Source organism: Cimex lectularius, unplaced genomic scaffold (genome assembly GCF_000648675.2).
Source record: "Cimex lectularius strain Harlan isolate CLEC.00 unplaced genomic scaffold, Clec_2.1 scaffold337, whole genome shotgun sequence".
Classification (NCBI taxonomy): domain Eukaryota; kingdom Metazoa; phylum Arthropoda; class Insecta; order Hemiptera; family Cimicidae; genus Cimex; species Cimex lectularius.
In genome coordinates, this window is record NW_019394195.1 from 61,325 (window position 1) to 79,362 (window position 18,038).

At 34.9% G+C, this 18,038-nt stretch overlaps 1 protein-coding gene across 1 annotated transcript; it reads right to left on the bottom strand.

The window, feature by feature from the left end:
* Positions 1 to 10,815: 10,815 nt before the first annotated feature.
* On the bottom strand, positions 10,816 to 12,630 carry LOC106666849. The gene is made up of 2 exons (XM_014394332.2): positions 12,192 to 12,630; positions 10,816 to 12,126 (listed from the first exon to the last, which is right to left on the bottom strand). The coding sequence occupies exons 1-2, from the start codon at positions 12,209 to 12,211 to the stop codon at positions 11,205 to 11,207; spliced, it is 942 nt and encodes a 313-aa protein (XP_014249818.1). The 5' UTR covers positions 12,212 to 12,630; the 3' UTR covers positions 10,816 to 11,204.
* Between the last annotated feature and the right edge of the window lie 5,408 nt (positions 12,631 to 18,038).

Genomic DNA, 18,038 nt, shown 5'->3' on the forward strand with positions numbered 1-18,038 from the left:
GGTGAAAATATAAAAAATATAAATAAACGTAAACGATTGGATTTTGGTTTTACATTTTTAATTGAAAATTTAAGTCAGGCAAGTACCTATGGAATCTTTAAAAGATTATCAATAAATTTACTAACATTTTAATTGACAGAAGTGTATAATGTGAAATGACCCGAATAACAACATAACGAGTACATAATTAAACATGTTCGCTTCTCACAGTTAGTACAATATCGTGGAGCGATGTAATTATAGAAATACAGCGGATTTTCAGAAGGTTGCAGTGCCTGAGGGCTTGTTTATTGTGCAAAGTTCATTTAGAATTTAATTAATTTTGTTTTGTTCACATCATGAGGACGTGAACGTCGTGTCACACACGTCCTTTAGCGAATGGAGAAGTTTCAGTCGTGATCCCTTTATTGGCAGATTGTGAGAGACGAAGGAGTAGCTGGAATTGGACAAAAATCGACTTCCGTTAACTTACTATGTCAACTGTAGGCCGATCAATCAGATTGGCATATAGACAGTTGAAGCTCTACTCGTCTTATCGTTTCGTAAAAATGTTCTAGTTGTCAGGACTTTTTCAAAAACGATCATGAACAATATCCCGTCTAAGATTCTAAGAGTAAAGAAAATCTTTTTCTAAGGTCATTTGAAATACAAAAGACTGAATGTCACTAGGCAAAATTTTTCGGTTTCTTAAAAACAGTTCTGGTAAGTTTTAAGGTACTTTAAATACGAATCTTTATTATCTTTACAGAAAATTGTAGCAAGCAATTCATCTAAAAAAAATAAAATAAAATAAAAACACTAAGAAACGCAGAAATAGGTTTTGCACAAAAAAGCTCTCAAATTTAGATTGTTGCCAAGAATTAATGATGCACTATTTTTAACAGTAGTACCTACAAATTATGACAAAGTTGTTCCAAAAATGGCAATTTTTAGGTCTTTTTTGAACAACTGTCTGATTCAAAAATTATATTCTAAACTAAAATATCGTCGACCACCAATTTTATACTGCAGGAGAAATCGGTACTTTTATGACCTAAACTGAGGTTAAACAGGAAAATTTAGAGCTTGATCTCAACAACGCTTATGCTGAAAAGTTAAATTTTTTCACTTTGGAATCATTTTTCTCCAAAACTTTTCATCATTTGCAAGTACCCCTTTTATATTTTGTAGAGAAATAACAGATAATTGTAACAAGCAATTTATCTATTAAAAAAATTGGTTTCTTAAAAACAGTTCTGATAAGTTTTAAGGCACTTTAAATACGAACAACAATCATTTTAGGCTTGATTATCATTTGAGGCTATGTTTCTCTCCGGTCTTGTTCCATATCAAAATTCGTAGCAACTCTGGATTTGATCCAACGTTCATCGTATTACAACAGATAGAAAGCTGTATTTTTCTTCTTTTAGACTGTCTCAGCAATGTTTAAAGTTTATGCCATTATAACTCTTAAAATAAGGGCGAAATCTCCAAAAACCTTCAATGAGCCCTAGGAGCTTAGAAAACTTCTAAAATATTTTTTTTTGGATTTGTTGTGCATGTATCCGATGTAATTATTTATCAGTCAATTTGTACGTTTTTCCCTAATATGAGAAAACAATAAGCAGGATTGTATTTATTGAGACTATGAAAAGTTATATTGTTATAAAAGTTATATAATACTAACCAAAATTTACCACCAAGTTTACCAAAAGTTACCACTAAACTTTCCGTGCATAAGGAAAAAATAAAAAAGCAATTCGGATTTTTTGTAAGCACCCCTTAAAGCTGATGAATATATATTTTGAATTTTTGTAGCATTCATATTTATTTTTCTCCCTTATAACCTCAGATAGATCAAAGGTTCTGGGTAAACCTCAAAGAAATAAAGGAACTTTATAACAGTTATAAATACCAAACAATGGGTAAAATCCGGGGATGTACTATCCTTTTTATCACTTTTTATCTTAGTTTAATAACAAATGTATGTAGTATGTAATAATCTATGAAATATATGCACAGCAAAGGCAGATACTCATATTAACAAAAACAAATTTAATTGGCATAAAAGTTTTGCCCCTTAAGATTACTACCAGTTTCTATCCATGGGACATTTTGTAAAAAAAAGTGGATCAAGCAACTAGGTGATAGATTGCTTTTAATAATTAATTACAATTAATTAAGGTTTTTAGTTGAGATAAAAAAGTCAATGGCACGAGCGGGATCCCACACGACATTTGAAAAATGGCAAAAAGGAGGGAAAATTCAAAAAAGGTGTCCGAGTGGATCGAGGTCACGATAGCTCAAGTGGTAGAGCAGCGGCGTATCTAGCCGAAGATCGTGGGTTCGAATCCCGATCGTGCCATTGACTTTTTTATTTATACTAAAAACCATAATTAATTGTAATATATTAATTGGTCAAGCGGACCACGAAATTAGTGAATTTAATAATTAATAATTTTCTGCTGAAAAAATTTTGTTTTTACTTTCTATTATATGTTTAAATTAAATTATATTTTCTAGCACTTCGCGATTAACCAAATGATATAATTATTAAATGTACACGCTTTCATTACATTTAAATGAACATGAAGCCAGATTATTCGCTGTCCTAATATACGTAAGAAGGGAAACCGGAAAAACACGGGTATGGAACACTATTTCGTAACTAGACACTCCGAAGCGTACAGCCGACATCTGGCATTCGGTGAAAACTTAAAAGCTGCTATTGATTTGATGACTTAGCACGTTGTATAATTATTTTCGAAACACAAGTGAAATCCTGTTATGTAAAAACAAAAACATCATTTGAAAAATGGATTTAAAAATACACTAACGATGGCCTACCGCAGAAATTATTATTTATCTCTTATAATTATTTGAAAACTGTTTTTTTTATTTAAACAATAAGATTGAGTTATTTACTTAAAATATCAGTTTTGATAAGTGCATTACTAGCGTAGTGAACCTACCATGATTGCGTTCGTTTAAATGAGTACCAATCGTTCTTCAAAACATACATTTGTAAATATATATTTATTTTTGACTTAATCTGCAACCCATTTTGTACAAAATGAAACCAGTTTCACGAGAATACGAGCTATGTATAGTAAAAAAAATCATTTTCGCGGGTTGCAATTTATTGTTAGTGTATAGGTGAATTTGCAACTCGCCTACCCTTATGCTGTTTAAAGTCTATCGTCTTTAAGGGATATTCTGCGTCGAAAACTATCTTCCAACCTAAAGCATCAACTTCCTAGAGAGTTTTATGTGCAATGTTTTTGCAAATTTGGAGTCAAAGAGAAAAATTCGAGCATGCTCAGAAAACCACTTTTTCTCAAATGTTGTATTTTATCACATTGAACTCATTGAACTCATTATCATATTGAAAACATTCCTTATTTATCTTGTAGACCAACAACGGACAAACAATTGTAGCAATAAATTTATGTTAAAAACACTGGGGAGCGCAAAAATAATTTATTTTGTAGATAAAAAGGTGTACATTTTTGGTCTTAAATTTAGGTTTTGTAGCAATTCACTATTTTTAAAAACTAATAGCTATAGATTTTGAGAAAGTTGTTCCGAAAATGGCAACTTTTTGACCTTTCTTCGAACGACTAATTAACCTTATAAAAATACCGTATAATAACCTTATAATAAAGATAATTGTAACAAGCAATTTATTTAAAAAAAAAAAAAAATACACTAAGGAGCGCAGAAATAGGTTTTGTATGAAAAAGTTAGATTGTTACCAAGAATTAATGATTCACTATTTTTAACAGTTAGTAGCTATAGATTTTGAGAGAGTTGTTCCGAAAATGGCAATTTTTAGGCCTTTTTCGAACAACTAAATAACCCTGTAAAATTGCTGGTCTTGCATTTTTTAAAAAGTGTTCTGATTCAAAAATTACATTTTAAACTAAAATATCATCGCCCACAGATTTTATACTGCAAGAGAAATCGGTACTTTTATGACCTAAATTGAGAGGAAACAGGAACAGTTAGAGGTTGATCACAAAACCGCTTATGCTGAAAAGTTAATTTTTTTTGCTTTTGACACATTTTTCTCCAAAACTCTTCATCATTTGCAACTACCCCTTTTATATTTTGTAGACAAAAAACACTAAGAAACGCAGAAATAGGTTTTACACAAAAAATCTCTCAAATTTAGATTGTTGCCAAAAATTAATAATTCACTTTTTTTAACAACTAGTATCTACTGATTCGCATTACAATTACTAAAAATCATAAAATGTAAAATGATTGGTTCTAAATAAACTGAATAGATTTTGAGAAAATAAGGACAAAAATGGCGACTTAACTTCGAACCACTAAATAACCTCGTAAATTTGTTTATCTCTCGTGGTTTGGGTCTGTTCTAGGGCAAAAAATACGCTCCAAACTAAAGAATTGACTCGCTATTGCCCGATTGTAATGTTTTTGTGGCATAAATTGGGCGGAAAAGGAAACAATTCTTGCTCAATCACAAAATTTCCCGAAAAGTTGTACTTTTTTACCTTTCGGTGCCGTTTTCTTCCCAAACCTATATCATATTGAGAAGATTCTTTGTTCATTTTGTAGTGCAATAAGAGATAAACAATTGTAATGAGCGTTTCTTTTGAAAATTACACGAGAGCCGAGAAATAAAGATTTTTGGATGAAACATGATATAAAATACAATTTCCACGTTAGGCGGTTCTCAAAGGTTGTTTTTGATTCATTACATTTAAAAGCTTCGTACTATAGCAAGGAAAACACAAATATTTTATTAGACCAAAAAGATTTTTTGAAAATGGTACCGAAAAATGACAACTATTTTAACTTTCTTTGAGCAAATAAATGACTTTGAAAAATTGCTAAAATACGATAAAACTTTATTCAGTTCCTGAAGCTTTCTTTGCTCACTAAGATACACTTTTTAACCTCTTCTTTGAACATAAAGACCTTGAACATTTGTATTGGAAATAGGTAAGATTTTCGAGTTTGATGATGAAAAAGAAGCAAAAATTCTCCTGAAACAGAAATTTCTACCACAATTAAATTATTTTAAGTTAAAGTGTTGTTAAGAAAATAAAAAAGGCAAAAACGCTCTGTTCGTCCGAAAAACGGTACCCCCTTAACTTGAGCGGTATGTTTATCCCTTCACTTGAGCGGTATGTTTATCCCTTCTGGTACATATTTTTTCATGTTTATGCCTTCTGGTACATATTTTTTCTTAGAAACATTTTAGTCCATTGTAAGCTAGGCCTGCTAAAGAGCTTTGTTCTGGGGTTGTGACGGAAGCTTGAAGTCAATCAAAAACGTTCTTTCAACAAGTGGACCTTTCGGATAATAGGGGTGAGAAGAGAAGAGTTAGACGGCGGATTTCCTGGCCAGGAGGGTCGCCTTTCGTGGACTTGAGCCAACGATGTAACTAGCCTAATGCAAAGATCCTCAGCCAAGATATTTCAACGATTTAGTGATTTATTGATGCAAGGGGTGCCAGTGTTTTCTTTCCATTATTATTTAAATTGGGCTCGTGAAGAGGAAACATTTCGCCAGTGGGTTGACAAAAGGACGGGTAGGCGGTGGAGAAACCACGAAGAAAACGGTCTGTCCCCACATAATTTCCAGAAAGTTAATTTGCCGCTGAACTCTTAAATGCCAGTTATAATTGGGTAGTAAAACAACATCGGTATCAAAAAACATAAACTAAATTCTGTGCTAATTAGGGTGTAATTTATTTTTTTATTGTAATTATGTTTTGCGCTTTATACGACACGATCAACCATTGTTACTATTTTGTTAAATCAAAAGATTTCTTTAAATTATTACAGCGTTGAAAATAATTTGCAATTAAATCAGAGAAATACATTTAACGAATGCAATTACTCAACTCACTTGGAATTCCTTGCAGAATCCAATTTTCCATCTTTCCCCGAACAATATTCGCTTCATTATATTGTAATAAAATAAAGATCTAATGGTTGTACTTTTGCTTTATACGCCCCATTTCAATTTTCCACATTGTTTTAATACTTCCTACTTAGTATTATTGTGATCTTAGCATCTAAATTAATTCTATAGCTATATTACGGCAGAAATATAGGCTACAGACAATTAGGGATAAGTGATTTGTTCTATTAAAAGCTTATTATTTTGATTAATCTCTTTTTGTGAGATTTATTTCGTGGTTTGCTTTTCCCATCATGTGGCAGCGTGTGATTTCATGTTTTAAATCTGTTTAATAAAATAGCGGTATTCACGATGTTTGTTAGATGTTAATTCGTGTTAACTCGAATGGAGAAATGTCCAGTAAGATCGAGAACGCCCCCTTTTTTTGTTAGCATGTTAAACGTTAATTTTTCCGCAATGCTGCGCATGGCGATTGGTAGAGCCAAAAATAAAGCTATAACAGTCCTTGATGGCTTGTTGTTTGTTATGGTTTTGTTTTGTATTAAATTGTAAGATGCCAGAAGTTAATAAAAAAGGAAAATTAATCAACTCTTTCATTCAAAATGCTATCTATGCAATCGAAAAGTACTAACAAATGACACGCTTCAATTCGAGTCGACATACCTAGCCTGTATCCTAACAGCCTACAACTTTACAGGATAGGGGATGTATCTACTATGAATGAGAGTGAAGGACAGGTCAGAAATTAACAAAAATGTATTGGTCTGATTTAATTAATGCGTATTTATGAATAAAAATACGTGTAAACCAAAAACAGCTGTTAAAATCATGGCTGCCATGTCGGTTACTTACGCCCTAACGGATAGCAATGTGACTACATTTTCGACCTATCATCTAACATTGGCACTGGCCTGTTAGATCGAGCAATGTTAACTACCCGATTCTTTCAAGTCTAAGTCATCATTTTTCTCGATCTAACAGGACCTAACATAGTTAACCGGCATAACACAAAGAGCGTGAATACCCCTGTTCATTGGCCCTGGCCTGTTAGATCGAGCAATGTTGACTAGCCGATTCTGTCTACGTCGTCATTTTTCTTGATCTAACACGACCTAACAGGCTTATCACAATGATCGTGTATACCCCTATTTTGTTTCTTTGCTATATGTATTGAACTGGTAATTGTGAATTCGTCCAAATGTGATTTTTTGTGTTCTCCCCACACCATTCTCTGGAATCATCTGTGATCTTTAAAATGTAGAACCCACAGCAAAGGGTATGTTATTATCTAGAAACTGTATCAGTTTTCATATCAAAAGTATAATTTTAAAAGCCAGGCAGGTAAGATTTCATCGTTGTTAAATTAGTGTATTACTTTCTGTTTTAAATATTATTTCCTATTCTAAGATTAACTTTGTATTACTTGGTGGAAAAAATACGATTTTTAGTTCCGTTTATTTTTTTGACTTACGTTTTTTTATGTTAATTAAAATCACATTTAATATTACCCCGACAGACGGTTTTTCGTCATGCTTCCAATTTATTGTAAACTGTTACTCTTTCCTTCTTCTTCACTTAAGATTTCAGTTTTGAATTTAGATTATATTACGGATAGATTTGTCTCAATTAAAATAAAATTGAGACATAATGAACGGCGTTTATAATATATCCGTAATATAAGAAATAAAACCACAATCAAAAATAATTAATACAAACAAACAATTATAATTACTGAAAACCACCCCACTAACACTAACTAATTTTGGTAAAATTTTGATACCGGAAAAATACAATAGTTATAAGTCAATAACTCTTACAAACTTACTCTATGGAACACCGGCTAACACAGAACAAATCTACCGAATGCCCAGCTGGTGCAATGCATCTTAAAGGCCAGAGCCAACATAATTATTCTTAATTAAAATTAACAAACCATAACAATGAACAATCATATAGTGAAGTATCATGGAAATCTACTTGGAATGTGTTTTCTAGCTCAAGGTTTTTGGAAATTTTCCATGTCGGATAATTAAATTTTAGTTCAAAACTAACTTCTTTTTTATTAACCATTCATTCACTCACCAGTTGAAACTTCAATGTCTATAAATGAAATTGAAGGACCTTTCTTTATGGTCAGAACGATGTGAATCTTTTCAGTATGGTGAATCCTTTCAGAAAAGGATGGTGAGAATACTAGGAAGTGCGGATTTCATGTTTTATGAGCCCAGCAGCTTTGTGGTTCATTTATTTACCTAGTTACTCAGAAGTTAGGTTTGATTAACTCTGTTCTTCTTTTAAGACAGAGATCATTGACTGTTTTGTTGCAATTATTTTCCCTGGAGGGAATACAGCTTGGAAGCTACTACCTATGGACGGTCATGATAAGGCTAAAGTAAGCAATAATCCATAAGCAGAGGAGCATAGTAGATTCATTTTGATGATGCTGTTCGACAAGCTTTGTAACAATCTCATACAAATTTACCTACCAAACTACCCTATCGTGGTGATGATGATGCTGCTCTTTCCAGCATAGAATAGGATATGATGGAGAGGATTATGACTTTCTTCCTTTAAGAACACCTCTGAAAGTTTCAGCCATTCTTTCCCCAGTTTTTATTTTCGTTTTTTGAGTTTTCTAGTGCCATTGGTCATGTCTTCATGAGCGGTTGCTTAAAATTCGAAGATAATATGAGAGGTAGTTTCTTGTTTCTCGTTGCATAACCTATAAATGGGTACATTCTTAAGTATTTCCATTTTGTTTAGTTGTTTTCTCAGATGGCAATGCCTAGCATTTAATTCCTTAGTCCAATTCATTTATCTCTATTTTTCATTTAAGATGGAAAAGACCACTGACCCTGCAATTCTTTTCCCATGGTTCCTAGTTTAGGTTATGGAAGTGGTTTTTTAATTTTCCATGTCGTACAGCCAAAGGTAAACATTTGATTAATTTCATCTTTACTCACAAGTAGACACATCAATGGCTATAAAAGAAATTTAAAGCCTTCTCGTGGCATATAAACTGATGAGAGATCATAAGATAGGGAAAGATAGATAGGACACTAGCAAGTAGAACCAGTAAGCACCATGTGGCTTTTTGGACTTTTGCTTCCTTAGTTCAATTCAATTGAGTTTATTAATCTTTTACGAAGGAAAAAGCCATTATTGTTAATGCTGCAGGTCTTTTCCTGTGATCCGGATTGTGATAGACGCAGTGCGACAAACTTTGTAGCCATATCATACAGTCCTACCAGTCTATTTACCTATTTGCCATTTTTCAAATGTCGTGTAATCGGTTTGGATTCTCGACGACAATTGAAATGGCCACGGAAAGCTTTAGTGAAGTGTACTTCATATTAATTCTTTAAATTCACTAATTTCTTGGTCCGCTTGACCAATTAAATCATTACAATTAATTAAGGTTTTTAGATGAGATGAAAAAATGGGAAAAAGGAGGGAAAACTCATGAGGTGGAGTTGAGAAAGGAAGTTGATGTCCGAGTGGATCGAGGTCACGATAGCTCAAGTGGTAGAGCAGCGGCGTATCTAGCCGAAGATCGTGGGTTCGAATCCCGCTCGTGCCATTAACTTTTTTTCATCTCAACTAAAAACCTTAATTAATTGTAATTATTTAATTGGTCAAGAGGTACTGGTATACTTCCCTAATGAGTTTGATTGCTCATATTTTGGCCTTGTACAGAAAACGCCTGATCCGGTTCCTTCGTTTGTTTTGGAGCCATCCGTATACCATGTCATTGTATCTGGTGCTTTCCTGTGTTCTTCCTCTCCTTTATAGTCTGTTGAGACTTTATAGGAAGTTGTGAAGATTGTTTCCGGAATCATGTAGTCAGTCCCCATTTCTAATAATGGGTGTCTGATTTTATTGATTATGGTTGTATGCCCGAATTGTTTGGTTCATTTCCAATTTAATTGTTTTTGGAGCCTAAATGAGCTTTTCCTACCTCTTCTTGTATGAATATTTCAAGTGGAGTTAGGTTTAGCAAGGTTTCTAATGCGTTTGTAGGGGTTGTTCTCATCGCCACTGTGATACATAGGCTTACTAGTTTTTGTATGCTGCCTAATGTTCGGGTAGCGACTTTTTGTTGAGCTTTGTTCCACCAGATTAGTGATCCGTAGGTTATTCTGGGTCTTATTACTGCCGTATATAGCCAATAGGCCATTTTCGGTTTTAGTCCCCAGGATTTGCCTAAGGTCCTTCTTGTGGTCATTAGCGATATTTTACTTTTTGCTACTGTATGTTATTATTATTCCTAGATATTTGACCTCATTTTTTAAAAGCAGCATTTCATTATAGAAGCGCAATCCTTGTATTTCTATATTTCTTTTCTTGGTGAAAGCAATTAAGGTGGTTTTTGAGGGGTTTATTTTAAGTCCCCGTTTTAAGCACCATTGTTTCACCAGGTTTAGTGCTCTTTGGGTGAGCTCTTTTAATGTTGAGTTGAATTTTCCCCTGACTAGTATGACAATGTCATCTGCATAGCCTTGGGTGTAAATTCCACTTTCATTTAGTTCGCATATGAGGCTGTCCACTACCACATTCCACAGCAGAGGCGAGAGTATTCCTCCCTGTGGACACCCCCTCGCCGCCACTGCTTCTACTTTTTCGTGGAACATGGAGACCTGCACTTTCCTGCTTTTTAGCATTGATTCTATCCATCTAAAGCAGGTTTCGTCTGTTCCTCGCTGTTTGAGTGATGTAACCATTGCTTCGAAAGGATGTCAAATGCTCCTTCAATGTCCAAGAAGGTTCCTAATGCTGTTTCTTGGTTGTTCAGTGAATCCTCTATCTGTATTGTTAGTTGATGTAGTGCTGATACACACGATTTTCCTTTCTGATAGGCATGTTGATGGTTATGAAGGGGTTTTTCTTGTAAAGACTGCCCCTTACATGTTTTTCAACCAGCCTTTCAAGTTTCTTGAGTAGAAAGGATGTTACACTAATCGGTCTATACGATTTTGCATCTGTGTAGTTGTTCCGAGCAGCTTTAGGAATGAAAACTACTTTTACAGTTCTCCATATGCTTGGGATGTATCCCATTGCTAGGCAGCTACTGTATATTTTTACAAGTAGGGGGATTAGTATAGTTTTTCCCTTTTGTAGTAGTACTGGATATATTCCGTCTGTTCCTGGAGATTTGAATGGGCTAAAGTTTTCTATAGCCCATTCAATCTTGTCATAGGTGATTACTGTTTTGGCTATTTGCCAATCTTCCCTTCTGGCTTTGTAGCCTTTGGCGGGTTCATGGCTCTCCTTTATTTCTAGGTTGGTAATAATTTTGGATTCCGGAAAGTGCGTTCTTATTAGGGTTTCTAATGTTTCCTGTCCGGTTTCTGTGTGTTTTCCATCTGGTTTTTTATTGTTCCGATGGGGTTTATAGGGTCTTTGGCGAGGATTTTGTGGAGTCTGCTTGCCTCTGTGATGTTTTCGATTTCTTTGCAATATTTCCTCCACGATTCCTGTTTCGCCTTTTTTATTTCCCTATTGTATTCTGTTAGGGTTTTACTGTATTCTTCAGTATTCCCCGTTTTTTTCGCTCTATTCCAAAGTTTGCGAGTTTTCTTTCTTAGTGCCGCCAGGTTATCATTCCACCAGCAAACTTTTTTCCCGTTGTTGTAGGTGGTTTGTGGACAGGCTTCATGATATGAGTTTATTAGGGCTTCTTGTATTTGTGTAGAAGTTAGCTCAATATCTAGGGTGCTTTTAATATTAGCTATTGAAGTTAATGCGCTTCTCTCCAACAACCCGCTGTACTTCCCCCAGTCAGTGTTTCGGGGGTTCCGACCCACTTTACATGTCTTATCAACTTGTGTGATTTCCATGTATATGTGTCGGTGGTCTGAGTTAGATATCTCCTCAGAGACCGCCCAATTCACTATCCGGTTCGAAACACAGCGGGTGAAAAGAGTAATGTCAATAACTTCCGGCCGTCTGTTAGTTACAAAAGTTGGTTCAGAGCCTTTGTTAATAATACTTAAATCATTAGTTATTAAGAATTCTAAAAGCTTCTCACCTCTTTTGTTAGTGTTTGTGCTGTTCCATACCTCGTTGTGTGAGTTTGCATCAGCTCCAATGATCAACTGTAGGTTTTTGTGCCTGCAGTACTGTACCAGATCCTCAGTTTCTATTGGTGGTGGAGGTCCCGGTGAGTCATAAGGCATGTAAGTTGAGGCCATCATCACGTCCATCTTAACTTCTTCCTTCATGTAGTTTAGCCTAATTGCTGTTTGGTCCCTAGAACAGAGCTCATAAGTGATTAGGCATTGTAGTTCATTTTTAATTAAAATGCATGTTCTTACGTTTTGTTGCGTGTGGTCATATATGACTCTTTTCCCTCTATCTCCCAGCCCGGCTACTCTGCCTTTTACTAGCCAGGGTTCTTGGATAAGGGCTACGTCGATGTTTTTCTCCTTAACCACACGACAAAGCGTAAGTGTTGCTGCCTTACTGTGCTGGAGGTTTGCTTGAAGCACCCACAGCATCAGTGTTGGTTGCTTTTCTGATGACCCTTAGGTTTATCATCGCAAAGCCAAGGTATAGTTTTAAGTTGGCTTTGTTCAGATTCCCAAAGGATACATCGTCAATGTCAACCACCAGGATTAGACTTTTTCCTTTGTCTTCTATCCTCTGGCTGATGATTCTCCATTTCCCGGTATTAATACCTGGGTTTTGGGACTCCATCATCCCGAGAATGGTGGTAGCGTCCGTAGTGCCCAGAAGGTCAGGGTCCGGAACCCACAGGCCACCCTAGTGGTTTTAATGATTTCTCTATAGAGGCCTACCCTAAGGCCCCTTCCCATGGGTGGATGGTAGGCACCGTGGCCATGAGCCATTCCTTGGCACTTTGATTTTCACAAGTTATCAGGTGTTGGGTTTAGGATTAGGAGGTGTCAGGTCCAGCTCCTGTCCCTCCATATCCCTCTTTCCGTTTGTTAGTTAACAGGGTACACCCGCATAAGCTTCGTGAAGGTGGAAAGTCGGAGTTGGGCATTAGAGGCTATTGGAGGCGCATAGTACCCGTTCGTACCCCTTCATTTGTCTAAAACGGATAAAACCGTATGAATAAATTAGAAGAGGGCTTTTAAAAAGTTTTTCACGCAATCAGCTTTATGTCCACGAAACGTTTTCACAGCGCCATTTACAAGATGAGAAGTTGAAGGATCCCCAAGCCGTGGGCGTATAAGTAGAAATGATAATTTGTAATTCAGTGACATGACACGTTATCCTACATCGCGGTAAGTGGCGGCGAATTTCAAGCATGGGCTATGAATAAAAATCACTGTGGCAAAGGGCGTTAATGTTTGATGATCCTCTAGCGAGATGAGACTGGAATTTATGGTGTTTCGAAAACCGGGCCCGGATGCAGAGAAGCGTCAATTATTGATTTATACAACGAACCGTTTTCACGATATGAGATATGGTTTTATAAAAATACTGAACAGAAAATGTTTAAATTGAACTTCTCTTGTTTATTAAAATAATTGAAATAAGTATTTCATTTGTCGGTGAAAATTGGGCAGAATCTGTTAGTTCAGGAGACGGTCAAGCTATAAATAAAAAGCATTATTAAAAACATGGATTACAACGTATAAGATAATATCCTATATTACTTTCTTCACGAAGTACCGTTATTTAGAAACTAGTGATATTTATCAGCAACTGTAAACGCAGTCTCAGTCATGAATGGACGTTTTCCGTCATTCGACGCTAGAAATTAGCGAAGATGGCATTAGGCTCGAAAATGGCTCGTCAAATATATTGACCAGGAGTGGGCCTTCGAATTAATTTATAGCCATTGGTTTGCCAACTGTTGAGGGAAGATAAAAAGGATCAAACGTTTCACCTTTGTCCATGTGACATGGAAATTTTCCATCAATGAGTATTGAGAAAACCCTGACGAAAGAATCCCATCATTTATAACATTTATACTGCTGACCTACCTATACACCCTAATACCGTCAAAACCACCTACACGGACGATACCCCAATTTTGTCCACTAACTTGCGTCCTATCCAATCCATCTTCAAAATCCAAGAACACGTTGAGCTTATCGAAGACAGGTGCAAAATGTGGAGGACAAGACTGAATGAAGAAAAATGTACTCAGTGTATGTTCACATTGAAAAAGCACTCCATCGTACATAACAACAAAGAGTTACCGACTTCCGTTCAAGTCAAATACTTAGGACTATTCCTAGATAACAAACTGACATAGTATCTTCACACATGACTTAAGAGACCTCAACTCAGATGACATGGATAACTACGAAGACTTCTAGGACCAAAATCTGGCTGTACTGTCAAATCTAAACTAGCGTTATACAAGACTTTACTGTGACCAGTTTGGACATACGGACGGGGCTTCTGCCAAGCCATCCAACCCACATCCAGCGAAACCAATACTTCGAACCAAAAGTCCTCAGACAAATTACCAAAGTTCCTTATTACGACACTAACCTCACTACCCACAACATCCCTTCTGTCTCCGAACTGAACCGTTCGCGATTCTAAAAGTATCATAACAACCTCTCAATCCATCCTAACCCTATGCTCGAGCCCTGAGACTCAGCCCCATCCCGAGATCCTGCAACGTCGCTTAATCGCCGAAGGCCTCGGGACTTCCTCGCGCCTCCCACTAAGTTCCAGCATTGGCTGGCTTCTGATGGCATGTGTCCACCGGGGGAAGCGCTGGCATTAGTATTAATGTGATGACCGCCACATTTGTAATATGTACGAATATGTATAGAACACAATTAAAATAATAATTATAAAAAAAGGTGTTTTATCGTAATTTAAAATAAAATGATTTACCGTTGTGTCTTCTACAAAAACTATAAATATTTAACAAGTTATTACATTATTATTTATATTTGGTAGAGCATATGTCGTTGTGATAATTATACAACTTCGATGTTACCGGTTATCTATAAAACAATAAAGATAGCGTAAATTGCAAACATTATTTATCCTTTACAAGAAGCTAAATGCGGACGGGGTTTTGTTTCCATTTTTATCTTTCAACGCTAATTCTTAATTTATGGTCAGCTAAAAACAATTGTATCAGCGATCTCTCTCGAGAGGAACAACATGATTACTTTAATCTGATAGAAATACAAAGGAGTTATTCAAAGCCAACCTCAGAACTTGGTTAATTTCAAATACTGTTTTTCAGGAGTTCTGTTTCATCATTTTTTTTCAATCATGAATCCATTTAAAAAGTTAAATCGGTTTGTTTACATTACTAAATAATTTGGCTGTTTTCTTATTTTGTATGTCTGTATTAACTGTCATAAATTTAAGCCATCCTTAATTGTGTCGTTTCTTTTATAATTTTTTAATTGTTTCAGGTAAGAAGTCTACTTGATCGTTTTCCTGGTAAACGTACATGAATTAATTTTTAAATTGATGTATTGGATCTTCTTGAGGTCAAAAGAAATTGACTTCAAGAAGATCCAATACATCAATTTAAAACTACGGAGGTCGATCACTATCAACTAGAATAATTTTTAGATTATTTTTTTGACATAGTTACTTCAGCACTTTTGTTGTCTTTATATTAGTTTATGTGTTTTTATTTTTGTACAGGTAGAATAACCTCTGCATATGATCATATCATATTATGCGTTATTTCATATTGTTTTTTTACGTTTTGATATTTAGTTTGACCAATTCCTTCTTCCATTAAATCCTTCAGTCTATCTGCGGTCATATGCATTACGCGTCTCCTCCAGATAAAAAATCCCCAGACCCTTATCCATATCATCATAAACATCCTCTGAAAACTTCTTTAAAATAAGCTATAAATTTCTTTATTACGATTTACTACTCGTTCCTTTCTACTCGAACCAATGGAAATTACCAATTATAACACCCATTCCCAAACCGCAAAAACCTCAGCAACTACTTAACGTTACACGGCATCCTCGATTGGCTCCCATTACTTGGCAAAAACCTTGAAAAACTCTTCATATAATGATCAGTAATACGCAAACAATCTTAGCATGTCATTAATTTTTTTGGTGGTGGTAAAGTTTTTAACTCCTATTATAAGGACCGATGAGTAGATGCCAGGCCATGGGAAACAGTAAAATGTTAAGTGTTAGACAGATATTAGATAACAGATCAGAAAAATGGACATTCCAGCCAGAGATGTTGTCTATGGAAAAAGAAAAATCAGTATCATACATCAAGAATCGCAACCTCCAATGAAACGTCCATGTAATCCTTCCTTGGACAAATAAATTGAAAAATTGCTGAAATACATTAAAACTTGTTGAGAGAGTTTATTAACGAAAGAAACAAAAACTACAGACTTTCCTGAAAAAGAAATGAAGAAATGTGAATCAAAATTAAGATTCATTGATTAAAAAAGAGTTTAAAAAAAGATATTGGAAAAATGTTCGAAAATGTTTGCAACCGTCTTACGGGATATTGTGTTTTATAACGTTTTAAATTTCAGCCAACAAAAGCAACCAGTATGTAGACAATCTTGAAACTATAACTTTACAGTAGAACATAATTATAACCTCTCTTTGAACAAATAAAGTACCTTAAAAATTTGTTAAATTGGTAAAGTATTTTATAATAGTTGCATTGAAACAACAGATTTTCCCGAAAAAAGAAATTTGTTCAATTACATCAAATAGAAGTGTTCTTAACAACATAAATAGGACAAAAACCACTGTTCGTACAAAATACGGTACCTCCTTAACTTTTACACTATGTCTATACTATCTATTACATTTTTGAATTATTGTTACATTTATGCTTTAAATCGCCGTTTTCCATAAGGTTCTAAAGAACATTTAGTTGGTCTTTTTACGAAAGAACATTCGTAATTCATGTTTTATTCTGTTTTGAGAATCTTACCGTGATTCACATGTAAATTACTAAAACTTATAATTTTTTTATAGTTGAGTGGGAGTTCCAGGTCTTGAAATATGCAATCGAATATTGTTTTCCTTTTAATGTTTTATTTGAGGCATATCTTGATTAGGTGTTCGCATGTCTCTATTTCTGAACAGTAGTCACATGAATTTGAATTTACTGAATTTATTTGGAATAGATACTCGCTACGGATTGCGTGATATAAGTGTACATATGATTTCGCACATATCCTTGTTTACCGCAGTGCCCTTAAACCAGCAAGTTACGTATTTAAGATGGACGGATTTATAAAAATTTACTTTATTTAAACGGTGATATCTATTTAACGAAAAAAAGACATATTGTGCTTTTACTTGACTATGCAGTTCAGAATAATGTAGGTTAAACAACGAAATTTTACCATCCTGACTGATTCACTTTTATACGTTAAACCTGAGTGTGCTCCCTAACCTCGTATTATTTTCCTTACGTTTAATTCAATTAATTAAGGTTTTTAGTCGAGATAAAAAAGTCAGGGTCACGAGCGGGATTCGAACCCACGACCTTCGCCGCTACTCTACCACTTGAGCAATCGCTACTTCGATACACTCGGACACTAACTTCCCATCTCAACCGCACCTTTTGAATTTTCCCTCCTTTTTGCCATTTTTCAAATGTCGTGTAACCGATTTGATTCTCGGCGACAGTTGAAATGGCCACGGAGAGCTTTAGTTCTTTAGCACTTCATTTTAACTTATTCCATTCACTAGTTTTCGTGGTCCGCTTGACCAATTAATATATTACAATTAATTAAGGTTTTTAGTCGAGATAAAAAAGTCAGTGTCACGAGCGGGATTCTTACGTTTAATGCTATTTAATTTTTCGAAAATTTCAAATAGGAGGTGGTTGTACGTAGGTTTCAATTTTCGTTCTGAAATTAATAGTATGCATTATTCTGCTAACCGAAGTCAGATTTTCACCAGTTACATATAGAATTTCTATATTGGCTCTTTTGTTGGAAACACGGTCGACAAAAACAAGTGATTCTTTTTTTTGTATTGAGGAATTTTAAAAAATCCACAAAATACACAAGTAAGTAGACACCCTGTATCTATGTAATATTGTTTAAATTTTATATTTTTAACTAATTTTTTATATTCAAAATGGTTTAGACTTTAAAAGCTAAAAGTTATTTATTTCTCAATGGAGAAATTACGGTTTTAATGAAGTGCCTATATTTTCTGCCTCCATATAAAAGTGCATGTTTTAACGACGCCCGA